The 16,018-nt window shown below is 42.9% G+C and overlaps 2 protein-coding genes across 2 annotated transcripts in view; both read left to right on the top strand.

The window, feature by feature from the left end:
- The window catches only part of LOC138672725 (cell cycle control protein 50C-like), a 32,264-nt gene extending 26,290 nt beyond the window's left edge, over positions 1–5,974 (top strand). Inside the window, exons 6-7 of the mRNA XM_069761017.1 lie at positions 1,431–1,637; positions 5,142–5,974. Of these exons, the coding sequence (XP_069617118.1) occupies positions 1,431–1,637; positions 5,142–5,335 (401 nt within the window). The 3' untranslated portion in view covers positions 5,336–5,974. The remainder of the gene's footprint in view (positions 1–1,430; positions 1,638–5,141) is intronic.
- A 1,762-nt stretch (positions 5,975–7,736) lies between these two features.
- Positions 7,737–9,037, top strand: LOC138672726 (uncharacterized). Its single transcript, XM_069761018.1, has 2 exons — positions 7,737–7,919; positions 8,012–9,037. Exons 1-2 carry the CDS (start codon positions 7,906–7,908, stop codon positions 8,973–8,975), a joined length of 978 nt encoding a protein of 325 aa, XP_069617119.1. The 5' UTR covers positions 7,737–7,905; the 3' UTR covers positions 8,976–9,037.
- Positions 9,038–16,018: the final 6,981 nt, after the last annotated feature.

The raw sequence follows: 16,018 nt of genomic DNA, 5'->3' as shown, positions 1-16,018 counted from the left end.
AGTAATTTAACAAAATATTAGTTTATGGGTGTTCATGTTTATGGAAATACATTTATGTTAGAAAAAGCAGTAAATCCAACTTTCAACTTCTGATCTGGGTTCTACGTGTTGCATGGCCAAAAGAGATTTTCAAATCATTGTATTCTTGTTTTATTTAAATTTTACACAGCATCCCAACTTTTTGGGAATTAGGGATAACGAAACGAGGGCTAAGACAAACTTTACTAATAAGTGTTCCAAGATTTAGGAGTTTTTTCTTGTTGACTATATACTAGTCTTCTGTATGGGATAAAAATTAGAAACTTGGCCGTACAGAAAAGACAGGAAAAGAGAAAAGGACTTAGTGTCATGTAAGCGAGAGAAGGGACACACATTATTTATCTTGCTTTTAGCAAACTTAACATCCTTATGAACTATATACAGTACATGGAGATCACCATAACATTAAAATAATTGACAAGTGAAGTGAATAAAATTATTCTATTTGTAACATCATCTTATTACAATGCCCCTTGTCTGGTCTTGAAGTTGTTGTATTGATATGTAGGTAACAGAAAAAATGAGCAAGCACAAGGATTTAAGTCACTCTGACAAGCAGGTACAGACTGGGGCTGAAATTTAGTCCTGGCCTTTGAAATCACACAGGACCATGCTGTTCCCGTCCCCATGAATCAGATGGGATATATTACTAATATTACCCTGGATGGAGGAAAGGAAGATTTTCAACAAGACCAATATTTCTAATGATACCCGTGGCCTGCTGGAGTAAGTGACGGAGTCAGCGACTTTGTGTTCAGTCACAACTCTTAACAGTATGGGTATCTTGAGTACACCGATTCTGTTAACAACGCAGCAGACAAGGCGGCCCACGACCAGACAGGCCCTTCTGGCATTTGCCAGAATTGCCAGATGGCCATTCCAGCCTTGCTGACAAGTGTCATATTTGGATGGCTAGAAAACTAGCTCAAAACATCTTCAAAACATATGTTTTTGTAGGAAGTTCTTGGTATGCCCAAAACCCACAAATATGATGCTCGTTAAAATAAAAAGGTATTGGGACACACAATTCATAAGAGATTGCTGCGTCTGGGGCAGCCTAGTCAGTGAGTGATCAGATTGCCCATGCTGACCCCTGTCCATCAATGAATGTGTCAACAGTGGGTGTGTGAGAATCGGAACAAGACCATCGAGCAAAGAGGATGGCTTGGTCTGTTGATTCATTTTTTCATGTGGGGAGCTGGGATTGTGTGCACCACTAATACAGAAATGACTTGGCATCAGAAAGGGCTATAGGTAAAGCTGGTAGAGGCCGTGTGATTCTCTGGACAATGTTCTGTCAAGATACCTTGGGTCCTGACATTTATGTGGAAGTAACTTAGAATTATACCATTTAACTCAATATTTTAACCATTTCATCTTTGTTTTTGCAGGAAGTGCCAGGCCACCATATTGGCAGAAACCGGCTTATGCTCTTGATGCGGACCCTAATAACAATGGTTACAAAAATGATGACTTTATCAATTGGATGAGGGTGGCAGCATTTCCATTCTTCAGGAAACTTTATAGACGTCTCTCAAGAGTAGAAGCATTCACTGATGGGCTCCCGGCTGGAAATTACAGCTTCGTCATTGATTACAGTATCCTTTAAGCAAATTTATTTATTTTCTTAAATAACTTAATTCTGTAAAGTAGCAGCAGTAAAGCAGAGATCTACAGGGCTCAAAAAAGAAAAAAATATTAAAAACGGCAGAATTTCAGTCACCACACTTCCCTTAACAAATGCAATCAAAATATCTTACGTACCCCAAAACGGTATCAATTATAACATGATGCGGCAATAATTGTGCTGACCTGGATGCTCGTGTTGCCAGGTCAATTTTACCTAGCAATAAATGACGTAAAAAATTTTAAAAGGCAATGCCGGAATTGTTTTTCTACATCTACTACACACAGAAGTTCCATCTACCTTGATAACTGGATTGCATGGTGTTAAGGTTCTGGTTGAAATGTTCTACTTGCTCTTCACACATAGCTCCAAAATATGAGGGAAAGTAGTTCAGATGGCTGTGAAGGAAGTCCAGCATTTTATTCAAGATCTGACTGGAATAAATCGATGTGATATTTGATTTCAACACAACCAAAATTTACAAAGATCAGGTGTTATTCTGTGGTCATCAAATTTGTTGTAGGCCCATCCTGTAATAATCTTTCCCATCCTGACCCTCAGCCTGTAATAATGGTCCACATCCTTGTTCCCATCCTGTAATAATGTCCCCATACTGTAAAAATGGAGCCAATCATGTAATAAAGGCTTACACCCTGGCCATTCTGTAATAATGTCCCGATACTGGCCCCTTGCAGTAAAAATGTCCCCCATCCTGTAATTATTTCCATCATCCTGGCCCATTGCTGTAATAATATCGCCCATTCTGGCTCCATCTTGTAATAATGTCCCCCGTCCTGGTGCTCTTCTCCAACACATTTAAAGAAGCCCTCCCATGAATATTGTTTTCATGAAATGTGTGTATATGTGTATGGTGTGTAGCATGAGTGTATTAATATATTGACCAAGGTGGCTTTTACAGTGTAAGGCTATGTGCGCACATTGCGTATTTGCTTCCAGAAATTTCTGCAAGGTTTCTGCATCTCTTGGCAAAAAAAAAACGCAGCAGAAAATATGCCCGTTTTTTATGCGTTTTTTCCCTGTCCTTTCAATGGGTCAAAAGCGCAGGCAAAAATACATAAAGAATTGACATGCTGCAGAAAATAAAACGCTGCAAATACGGACTGAAATTTACTAATAATGTGCACAACATTTCAGGATTGTCATTGAATTACCTTGCATGATTCCATAGCGTTTTGGACCATTTACATGCGTAAAAAAACGCAGTAAAATGCATCAAATACGCAACGTGCGCACATAGCCTAAGTCTATGAAGCGTTAGAACAAGGCTCCATAGGCTTACATTGTAATTGCTTGCTCACACTGGCATATATTACCTGATCTGAGAAAATTGGGCCGATTATGCTAACTCTGTCAGTATTAGATCCGAGTATCATCTGAGTGTGATCGGATTCTCTCATTTCTCCACCTTCTCCATTGTCTCTGTGAGCGTACACCGGCAATACTTGTATGGGTGCGCATGATCCAAATATCGGAGCCACTCATAGCATGCTGTGACTGTTTTCTTATGCCGATTCAGCATGAGAAAATAATTGCAGATCTGCACTGCCCCATAGTATAACACTGGGCTGAGTGCTATCCGATAATACATTGCATAGCACTAGGCCTTTACATGGCAGTGTGAGCAAACCCTTAAAGGGAACCTGTCACCCCCAAAATCAAAGGTGAGCTAAGCCCGCCGGCATCAGGGGCTTATCTACAGCATTCTGTAATTCTGTAGATAAGCCCCCGATGTATCTTGAAAGATGAGAAAAAGAGGTTAGATTATACTCACCCAGGGGTGGTCCCGCTGCGGTCCGGTCCAATGGGCATCGCGGTCCGGTCCAGGGCCTCCCATATTCTTACGATGACGTCCTCTTCTTGTCTTCACGCTGCGGCTCCGGCGCAGGCGTACTTTATGTGCAAAGTACTGCAGTGCGCAGGTGCCGGGAAAGGTTAGAGAGGCCCGGCACCTGCACTCTGCAGTACTTTGCCCTCCCCTCAACAGGACAGACAAAGTACACCTGCGCCGGAGCCGCAGCTTGAAGACAAGAAGAGGACGTCATCGTAAGAAGATGGGAGGACCCAGACCGGACCGCAACACCCATCGGATCGGACCGCCCCCCCAGGTGAGTATAATCTAACCTCTTTTTCTCATCTTTCAGGATACATCAGGAGCTTATCTACAGCATTACAGAATGCTGTAGATAAGCCCCTGATGCCGGTGGGCTTAGCTCACCTTCGATTATGGAGGTGACAGGTTCCCTTTAAAGAGACTTCTGGCTCACACATAGAGCATAGAGTGAGCCGGTCTGTCTGCTGTGACCTCACTGAGAACAGGAACAGAATGACACTGGATACACACCATACACATGTACACAACAACATATTCATGGGAGTGCTTCTTTTTTTTAAATTCTTCTCACCTGTCCCTTGACATGCAGTGTCCTACTCATCGTCCAAAGCCAGCGCAAGGGGGAGATGATGCACGGCAGTGACGTCACGCTCTGCCTGCAATGGGCACGCAAATGTCAGCGGCCTGTACAGCTGTTACAGTGCAGGGAGCTAGTCGTTCTCTGTCCCGCTATACATTTTAGTTGAATGTGCGTCCGAGGATATATCCAGCTGAAAACAGTGCTGGCCATCTTCCTCTACAGACCAAGTCATAGTTACACCCTCTGTGACAGCAGTTGTTGCTATTGTTACATCCCTGACTACACACACTGCCTTCTGAAATAAATAATGCTATATACACTGCACACCAGGGCCGGACTGGCCATCTGGCAATTCTGGCAAATCCTAGAAGGGCCTGTCTGGTTGTGGGCCACCTTGTCTGCTACGTTGATAACAGAATTGGTGTTCTCAAGACACCCATACTGTTAAGAGTTGTGACGGAGGTATCATTAGAAATATTGATCTTGTAGTAAATCTTCCTTTCCTCCATCCAGGGTAATATTAGTAATATTTCCTCATCTGGTGCTTGGGGACGGGGACAGCATGGGCCTCTGTGACTTTAAATGCCAGGGCTGAATTTCAGCCCCAGTCCATACCTGCTGAACACTGTATGCATTCGGCTCCTGAGCTCCCTCTTGTGGTGACAGAATCTTATAATTTAAAGCAGCTTTTCACTAATCTTTCACCCCCTTCCGTATGCCTTTCTCCTCATAACAATAGCTTACTGAATATACTTTCATTACCTGCTCTTCTCCTATGAGCGCATCTTGATGTGAGTCACGTGAACCTTTGTTGACATCACTACTTCTTGCTCTGTTCTGTCCAATCTGCCCCTTTTCTGGGCCAGAGGATTCGGATGGAATGAGAGGAGCTCGTCCCTCTGCTCCTGAAGGAGCTTTGAAACGACTGACAGTACCTAATCATACAATGCTAAACCCAGAACAAAGTTTATGTTATAAATGGACGATCTTTTATTGTTACATCTACAAACTCAGTTCATTAAAATCTTAACTTAAACATTCAGATTTTCCTGTATCCAGGTTCGGCGGAAAAAAGCACGTGATCCTGTCAACTCTCTCATGGTGCGGAGGAAATAACATGTTTCTAGGAATCGCATATACTGTGACTGGGGCAGCCATTGTACTGACAGCATTTGTCATGCTTGGGGTGCACCTGAAGAAACGGAAGAAGCCTAAAAGGCCATTCGCTGTCAGATAAAACCTCAGTTTTGTAATAAGCTAATTTAGAAATAACCTTCTGGAATCACATTAACTATGTTTTTTTTTCTGCATCAAAGTGTCATCAGCATTGACCGAAATGCAAAATCTGGTGAAGAGCTCAGTAAAAAAGTTCATAATATGGCAATCATCTCCAGTTGTGAGCCCATAGTGTACACCGTATGAAAGTAATATATGAATATACCTGGAACTGGTAAGAAAATTAATCATTGTTATTGACAAGTATTGCCATCTAGAAGCATTGCTTGTTGGAGAGAATACAGCGCCGTATGAAGATACCTCACCAAATATCTAAGGCTCACATCCAATCCAGCTGCCTAATTCTTCCCTACTTTATGCTGCCAACCTGGGGTGTAACTATATTGGTTGCCAAGTTCCAGTTGCACCCAGGCCTTGGAGCCTAAGGGGGCCCAAAAGGTCTTGGGCCCATATGAGAAGACCAATGCCATTAAAGATGAGAGTTGGAGGCCGTGTTGGAGAATTTGCACTCCATCTTTGCAGTGACGTTAGGTTCTCTACTGACCACACCAGTCTAATCACATCCAGCTCTTTGTTCTACAAGGGGAAAAAAATCCCAAATAAAAACATTTATTGGTGCAGACCTTTATACTAAATTAAATTCATGTGTCCTTTGTGTATCATTGTGATTCCATTTCCACCCATTGACAGGAAACTAAAACAACAGTATAATTAAATATAAATAAAGGGTTATTCCACCCAAAAAAACAATTTATTGCCTAGGATACCTTGCTGATAACTTGGTGACAGTGAGATCCAAGAGGATGCAGGGATTGGGGTTTGGAACCCTGAGAATGGGGCTTTGCAGTCCTGTATTGAATTGAGCAGCACTACGTATGCTCAGCCTCCGCTCCATTCATCGTCTGAGGGTCCACCCGAAATAACCGCGTACAGCACTCCGCTTTCTCCAGCAGTCCCAGAGACAAACAAATGGGGCGGAGGTCAAGATCGCGTAGTTCTGCTCCATTCAGGACAGACATAAAATTACCTATTGTTTAAACCAGCTTTTTGGGTTACATGTAGACAGGTTTGCATTATCTTTGAAGAAAAATGCCCAGGTAATTAACACTTTCATGCTGGATATAAATAAAATGTTTTGCTACATACGAAATGTTGCAGCCACTTACATGATTAAGATGTCACAATATGCACAGTATATCCAGAGTGTCTCCGTACATAGAGGTGATATATGAAAGAAGTGACGATATTATAAAGCTGTGTGGACAACAGGAAAACCGCAGGTTGAAAATGGGTGCACCACCCTATTACAAATATTGCACACTGTTACTACGTGAACCCATGTTCCTAGTTGTTGACTGTGCTAATGTCTAGATATACTCTCATATGTAAGTTATTTATTTTTGTCATGCTTTTCATGTAACACCAATATATTCCACCTTTTAACACACATTGATATCACTCATAGTTCCCATCGGGGACCATCATTTAATTGTCCTATTGGTACGTCTTTTGGAGCTTGGGAGGAAACTGGAGGGCCCAAAGTAAGCAACAGCCTGAGTTAGGCCGGGGTCACACTAGACCGTATTACGGACGAGTGCAGTGCGCTAAAAAATCGCATAGCACTCGTCCCAATGTTAATCTATGGGTCAGCTCCCATCATCCAATATTTTCTCGGCCGTATTCCGGATCCGAGTGAAATCGCAGCATGCTGCGATTGTCAGCGTATCTCGGCCGAGAATCGCCAATGAAAGTCTATGGGTGCGAGAAAAAATCGGATTACATACGGACCATGCGTGTGCATTGCGAGAAATACGGAAGACTTCTCCAGGTGACAGGAAATTGAATCATCCATTATCAGGAAGCTTTGGCATGCTAATTTCTGGCCCACGCTGGATTGCTAACCAGGAAGCACGCCTCCACGGAGTGTTCTGTTGTAGCAGCATGGCCAGGCATATTAATGTGGAGATGCTCATTGCTCTGGTCCATGATAGGCCCGAATTATGGGACCAACGCGATGCACATTATGCGGACCGTGCACGTAAAGACGCAGCATGGAGGTCAATATGTCGCCACATGTTCCCCGATTTTGATGAGCGACCTCAAGAGGTTCAGCAAGAAATATGTAAGTAACATTCTTCCCCAAAAAATGTTGTTTAATAATATTGTTTTCATGAATAAAAAATAAGCCTGAAACCATCATATGTGTTTTGTTTATGATGGGAGTAAATCATCCATGCTCTTGGTTGAAGATGCAAAAACATTACCAAGAGACACAAATATGGATGAAATGTATTTGAGCTATAGTCGTTTAATATAGGGCCAAAGGAATTTTAGGTCCCCCTAGCCTCCTGGGCCCATGTGTTCTTGCAAACCCTGTAACGGTTTGATTTATGTGTGTGATATTTAGATCGAATATTTTGTATATTTGCAGTCAATGATGTCAATAGACACTGGCGGAGTTGCCGGGACCAATACCGGCGTGAGCGTCAAGTTCATGGGTGGAGTGGTGATGCAGCCCCCAAAAAAAGGAAATACCTTTATTATGATCGGCTAAATTTTCTTGCCCCGGTGATGGAGCTACGACCGTAAGTGCATGCATGTCTCCAAATATTGTACACATCTTATTATGTGAATATGTATGTTTTTTTTAATATCAATAATCTTTTGTGAAATACAGAACAGAGTCAAATCTGACTGAAAGAGAGACTGGATCTGACTCAGAGTTGCTGATTGACCCTGTTGCTGAAGATGCAGAAATGGCTGGACCATCTGGGCAAGCAACAGGCAGCAACCACCCACCACCACCACCACAACCAGCAGCAGCGTCTTCTGCTCCACAGGAGGAAAATCCTGAGGTTGATGAAGGAGCCCAGAGCAGCAGTCCAACCTTGGCTCTGGATACATCACCACAGCCTACTACCAGACCAAACCGTGGTCGTCGCAGAAGGGTGGCTTTGAACATTGGCACCAGGAGGCAAGTTGATACCGGGGTGTTGGACTATTTGTTCCGAGCTGCCCATGACGATGGGGAGGAAGCTTACTTCCGCAGTCTTGCCCGCTATTTAAGGCCAATTCCACGCTCGCTCAGGCTGCAGACCAGAGGTTGCATCCAAATTGTGCTAGATGCGGCAACACCCCCAAACAACCCCACTAATATTTTTAACTATCTTGAACGGTGGCAAATGTCATCTACTAACCTTCTGGCGGTGCAAGACCTTCCACAGGACCAATCACAAACTGTGTCAGCACCACCCCCGCAACCTATAGCTCCCCAACAACAGCCTGCACAAAGCACACAACAAGCACAAAACAGGGGTATTTATGATTTTGCAGCACATCCCCAATCTGACCACTTGAACAGACACATGTTTGGAGGCTGGTCCCAACATGTGTCTGCTCGACATGGCCATATTGGGGGTGCAGATCAAATGGGTCAATCCAGTACCCAGGACTTGATGCCCTTCTACCCTCCACATCAAGTGTTAGCTCATACACATGCTCGCAACTTGCAGCAACACTCTCAATTTATGTCTGCACTAACACAGGTAGACAGTGTGGTTGGTCAACCACCCAGGCCAAGTTCCGCACATGCGGGACACCCGCCATCACCATCACCACCCCCAACCTACCATAACCTGTAATGTTTTTTATGTTATTTTTTGGCTGTCATTTGGGCTTTTTGTTGGCCTAAGTTTTTTGTCACCTTGGCATGTAAACTTTTTTTTTGGTTTTTTGTTCAAATTACATATGAGAATGGAAATATGTTTTTTGACTACATATATATTTGCGCTGAGCAGTAAAAATTTGTTCTGAAAACAGAGTGTTATGTATTGGTCCAGCTACATACATGATTTGTCAACTTTACACACTTACATCTTTTCATCATCAGATACATTTTACACCAAATTATGAAGTAAATTATGTGATTTATTAACTTAGAATCTAAATCAAAATTAAGGCAAAACAGCATTGTCTTGCCAAACCGTAGATCCCTCTGGTGACACAAAAAAATTGGTTAAAACATCACGAACTTTTAGCCCAGAGGGCTGACGACGTGAAGGACGAACACGTGTAGTTGTTAAGACAGTATTTGCATAATCAATGTCATCTGCAGCAGATGATGGGCAATAGTGGTCTCTTGTAAAGTTGTGAAGAACCACACATGCTTTAATCACGCCATTTACATTGCCTTCACTCAGTTGGATTGCAGACTGAAGGACACGCCATTTTGCACTGAGAATGCCGAATGAACACTCAGCCAGACAGCGGGCACGGGAAAGACGCAAATTAAAGACTCTGCGCCGGTAGTCCAGGCCTCTCCGTGGATAGGGTCTCATGACGTTCCTTGATAATTGAAAGGCCTCATCTGCTACCATCATGTAAGGGACCGCATCCAAATTAGCCCCTGGTATGTGACTTGGGGGTGGGAGATCCAATTCATTGTTGCGCAGCCGCCGACCCATAATGGAAGAACTGAAGACTCTAGAGTCTCCAGTTCTCCCATAGGCCCCAATATCTACAATTATAAACCTGTAGTTGCTGTCGACTAGGGCCAACAGCACTACAGAGAAAAACTGTTTATAATTATAGAATTGGGTCCCTGAACCTGGCGGCTTACGCACACGGATGTGCTTTCCGTCAAGAGCCCCAATACAGTGCGGAAACTGGCATGTGTCCTGAAATCCTTGAGCAATACATAACCAGTCTGCAATTTTGGGTTCAAGCATCACCTCTTGATGGAGTCTTCCCCAGATTTCATTGCATGTATCCCTCACTATCCCAGAAATTGTAGATTTGCCCAATAAAAACTCTAAATGCAGGGCCGCATATGATAGGCCAGTGGCAAGGAAGCTAAAAGACAAAAGAATATTGTTTTCAAATATTAAATTAACACAATACAGGGTTATATGGGGCAATAAAAACAAAAACAAAAAAAAAACCTTAAGGACATGCTATGGCTTTGATCTTTGCAAAAATTTAATGTAATAAAAGAAGGACAAATGATGTTGAAGTTAATTAAACATTTAAGTCTCTAATTTGAATAAGGGTGATCAACCAAAAAATGTGTAACAAATTGGAACAATTAGTATTAAGGCATACCGCAAGGTAAGGATAAGGCGCTCCTCAGCTGAAATAGATTTGCGCATCCTGGTGTCCTTCTTCGTGATCCCTGGACGCAAAATCTCCAACAAAATGTCAAAGGTTTGAATCCTCATACGACAATAGTTGAAGAACTTGTCCGGATTAGTCCTCAGAGCAGCATACAGACGGCTGAAATGGCCTTTAGTGATACGTTGCTTGATAAGTGGATGTACCCACATCCGTCTCCACCTCCTTGGATCTACAATAACTGGGTATGGCTGGCCAAAACGTTGGGAAAGTACCCAGTTGAAAATCACACGCTCTGTGGTGTTGAAAGTCGGTCGATCAGACATGTTGCTCATCAATCCGAAGTGCACGAACACAAGCAGGGACTCTACTGCATAGATTGGTGGGTGGCACCTGTGTTTAGGGCCATTAAATAATGTTCTTGGTGATGATTTAAATTATTTCAGGTGGAAAAACCGTTATATGTCCATTTTGCAAGCCTGCGAGAAAATCTCGCCATACGGATGCCATACGGATGTCACACGGATGTCAAACGGATCATTTGATGCGAGAAAATCGCATCCTCGCACTGCACACGGATCACTGTTTTGGTAACATTGGTGCGATTCTCGTCCGTCAAAAACAGAACATTTATTTACACGTTGTTGTGTCCCCGGCCTTAACCTCAGAATCCCAGTTCTGGAAGGCAATAGTGCTAATCACTGATCCACCATGTTGATTGCATCACTGATGCTGTTTTCAGACAGTGTAAATTCTGCGTTAGTAAATGTTGCTTTTATTCGGCATGTTTTCTGCAGGTGTCTGCACCACACTACGCTGCAACAATTTTCAAGGGTTATTGGGTTTTTGTTGCTTTTTTATGCCTTTCCCCCTTATTTGATGCATTTTCAGTGCAGATGTGAAGCAGAGTTTTTTTTTTTTTTAAATCAGATAGATTTTTATTGAGCATAATAAATGATATCCACTTATATAACAAATTACATTCGTGTTTTTTGATTAACAAGAAAATATACCCCTCCCCCCCCCTCAGAGAACCAACCCCAACCATACCAAACTCTCAAAGAGAAGATCTTCCCTATTACAGACATGTTATATCATTAACATTGTTTACCACAACCCCTCAATTATTCCCATCTAGCCATGGCTGCCATAGCTTTTGAAAAAACCCCATTCTATTCCTCTTGGTATAAATGCTTTTTTCGAGCTGGACAATATGATTCGCTTGCGCAACAAACTCTCGTTTGGTTGGAGGTTCCTCCCTAATCCAGTATCTTGCAATTACTTTCCTTGCAATGAAGAGTAATCTAGCTATTGCCATTTTTGCAGTTTCGTCGGCCGAGATTTCCTCCACATACCCAAGTACACAAACCACTGGATCCCTGGGAATCGCACACCCATAAAGCACCCCAATTTGGTTCAACACTACAACCCAATACGAAAGGAGTCTGGGACAGAGCCACAACATGTGCAGTATACCCGCCCGAGACTGAGAGCACCTAGGGCACCCAGAATCAGATCTCAATTCAGCTCTAAACAACATATCAGGTGTCCTATAGGCCCTATTTACCACATACAGTTGCGACAGTCTCCCAGGTTCACTCATCGACAATTTGGGTACGTATTCTAGAATAGATTCCCATTTGTCATCGTCTATTTCCCCCAGTTCAACCTCCCACTTCTCTCTAGCCTTAATAGGGTGATCTGCTAAAAATGTGTGCAGTAAATCCCCATATACTTCCGATATTTCCCCCTTTGTTCCATTATTATTTAGTATAAAGTCTAACATGAGATCTTTCTGAATCACTATGGGCCCTCTCCTCTTTTGTGCCTGAAAAGCGTGTTGAACCCGTCTATATTGATACCATTTTAACCCCGGGAACTGGAATTCCTGCTGTAGCGTATCATAAGATTTAAGACTCCCATTGTGAATCAATTGACCTATCAACCCAATGCCTTTTTCCCTCCATTCTCCCATTCCTTCCATATGGTTAAATTCTTGAAAAGAGGAGTTATCCCAGATAGGTGAAAACTCCGTGAATCCCCCAACTCCCCTAATTCGTTTAAGCATCTGCCATACCCTATGAATTAAATTCATGGTGTGAAAACAAGTCCCCAATTTCTTAAAGAGTCCTGCTTCCAGACCCTCACTCAAGGGCCATATTCCGCTGATATGCACCAGACTACTATGACCCTGTTCCTTCTCTAGCCCTTTCCCCCATCCCTTAAGATGCTGGCTCTGTGCAGACAAAAAGTATAACCAGGGGTTAGGCAATGCAAGCCCCCCCTCGTCTTTGGGTCTCTGCAGTGTCTCCTGCCTAATCCTTGGGCTCTTCCTTCCCCACACCAACTCTTCGAATAACGATCTTAATCTACGAAATCTACTCAGTGGGATCCATACCGGAGAATTATGCAAAATATACAAAATCTGAGGCATCACTACCATCTTGAGGAGATTCACTCTACCCACTACCGACAAATTCAGCTTACTCCAAGCTGAGATCTTGGTGCGTAATTTAGTTATTAATGGCTCAAGATTGAGTTCCTCAAATCTGGTTAAGGGGAGAGCTACCTGAATCCCCAAATATTTAAATTGTGTGACCACCCTTAATTTTGTGCCTTCTTCCACCTCCCTCGTACAATCCATTTCTCTATCCACCTGCAAAACACTCGATTTATCCCAATTGATAACTAACCCTGAAATTTGCCCGAATCTCTCAATTAATGATATTACATTCCCTAAAGGTTCCCCAGGACTCTCAAGAAAAAGCAATATGTCATCTGCATACAGAGCAATTTTTTCCTCCATTTTCCCATACAAAAACCCCTTCACTATCTGAGACCTTCTAATAGCCGCTGCCAGTGGTTCCACCGCTAAGGCAAACAGCAGCGGGGACAACGGGCACCCCTGCCTTGTACCTCTAAAGAGCTGAAAGCTGTCCGACATCGCATTATTCACTTTGATTTTGGCCACCGGAGAGGAGTATAGGAGTCTCACCCATGACACAAAGACTGGCCCAAACCCACAGCGACTCAGCACCGACCACCGGTATTGCCATTCTATACTATCGAAGGCCTTATGTGCATCGAGGGAAACCACCACTCTCCTACCAGCATTATCAGCCGGTATTTGCATATTGAGAGATAGCCTTCTCAAGTTGATGGCAGTTGATTTATTAGGCATAAAGCCTGATTGGTCCGAATGAACCACTTTTTCTATCACCCGGGTCAGCCTGTTCGCCAGGGCCTTAGCCAGAATCTTGACATCTGTTGTTAGGAGTGATATTGGTCTATATGACTCCGGCAGCCGTGGATTTTTGTCTGGTTTGGGGATGACCACAATAATGGCCTCCCTCATGGAATTAGGCAATATACCCCTCTCCAGCGACTCCTCAAAGACCCCCAATAACTGAGTTAGCAACTCTTCAGTAAGGATACCATAAAGTTCAACAGGAATGCCGTCCGCCCCCGGAGCCTTCCCCCCCGCCATGGACCTCAAGGCACCCTCCAATTCCTCCACTGTAAGCGGCCTAACCAACCAGTCTCTATCCTCTGCCTCTATTCTAGGCAAGTTTGCCTCTTCTAGAAATTTGTCAATATCTTTTTCTCCCTGTGCCATTCGTGATGAATATAGTTTGCTATAAAATCCCTTAAATCCTTCCAAAATTTGGGCCCCCTGTGTGACAATACTACCATTCTCCAATTCTAAGGCATGTACATATGCCGAGTCCCTCTGCGCAGATGCCACCACACATATCAGGTGACCCACCTTCTCTCCTTCCGTGTAAAATGCTTCTCTTTGAAAATTTCTTGTCCTCTCTGCTCTGCGTAAGTGTAACTTATTTACCTCCTCCTGAGCCATCTTCATACGCTTTATCGTGTCTTGTAAGCGCAAATCACTCAATGCAGTCTCCGCTACCCTCAATTCTTCCATTATCGCTTTATCAGATTCCCTTGTTTGTGTCTTGTGCCTAGATACCTCTTTAAATAATATCCCCCTCAAATATGCCTTCATGGTATCCCACACCACATGTTTCGCTGCACTACCGTTGTTAATTTTGAAGAATTCCTTTAGCTCTTCCCCTATCTTTCCCATATCAAGAATTTGCAACCAGAAGGGGTTAATTTTCCACCCCCGCTTAGCTATCTCCCCCGGGCTTTCAATTTGCAGTGTTACTACCAACGGACTATGGTCCGAAACTACTCTAGTCATATATTCCACCTCCAACAACATCCCATCCATTCCTTCATTACCCAGAGCCAAATCAATACGAGATAAAGAGCCATATGTCGCCGAATAACAGGAAAAACAGTATGTGTCAATGTTACGGACTCTCCACAGATCTTTCCATGCCACTTCTTTCAAATAACTACCAAACGCTGTCTCATTCCCTTCCGCCCTCAACGAGGCGTGTTGTCCCTTATCCCAGTGATCATTAATAATATTGTTGACGTCCCCTATTATGAGCAAAGGAACTCCTCCCCATCTACCAGATATATTTAGGACTAGCTGAAGAGCCCGGCGTTGCCTGGGCATAGTAAATATCTGTGGTTAGTTATAGCACCTCACTTCTCTCATTTTCCCAATCACATCTTTCATTTTCCCAATCACATCTCTCATTTTCCCCCTCACTCCTCTCATTCCCGCCTAACACTTGTCATTTCGACCTCACATCTGTCATTTTCCGATCACTACACTATTTTCCCTCACTCCTCTCATTTTGCACTCACAACTTTTCATTTTCACCTCACACCTCTCATTTTCACCTCAGTATATACATGTTTGTCATCTCCCTTATATATAGTATACACCTGTATGTCATCTCCTATATATAGTATATACCTGTATGTCATCTCCCCTGTATATAGTATATACCTGCTGTGTGTCATCTCCTCCTATATATAGTATATACCTGTATGTCATCTCCTCCTATATATAGTATATACCTGTATGTCATCTCCTTCTATATATAGTATATACCTGTATGTCATCTCCTCCTGTATATAGTATATACCTGTGTGTCATCTCCCCTGTATATAGTATATATCTGTGTGTCATCTCCTCCTGTATATAGTATATACCTGTATGTCATCTTCTATATATAGCATATACCTGTATGTCATCTCCTCCTGTATATAGTATATACCTGTAGGTAATCTGCTCCTGTATATACAGTGGGGCAAAAAAGTATTTAGTCAGTCAGCAATAGTGCAAGTTCCACCACTTAAAAAGATGAGAGGCGTCTGTAATTTACATCATAGGTAGACCTCTACTATGGGAGACAAACTGAGAAAAAAAATCCAGAAAATCACATTGTCTTTTTTTTAACAATTTATTTGCATATTATGGTGGAAAATAAGTATTTGGTCAGAAACAAAATTTCATCTCAATACTTTGTAATATATCCTTTGTTGGCAATGACAGAGGTCAAACGTTTTCTGTAAGTCTTCACAAGGTTGCCACACACTGTTGTTGGCATGTTGGCCCATTCCTCCATGCAGATCTCCTCTAGAGCAGTGATGTTTTTGGCTTTTCGCTTGGCAACACGGACTTTCAACTCCCTCCAAAGGTTTTCTA

The sequence above is a fragment of the Ranitomeya imitator genome, chromosome 3 (assembly GCF_032444005.1).
Source record: "Ranitomeya imitator isolate aRanImi1 chromosome 3, aRanImi1.pri, whole genome shotgun sequence".
NCBI lineage: Eukaryota > Metazoa > Chordata > Amphibia > Anura > Dendrobatidae > Ranitomeya > Ranitomeya imitator.
Note: the sequence above shows the minus strand (reverse complement) of the source record. Positions and strands in the feature narration are given on the sequence as shown.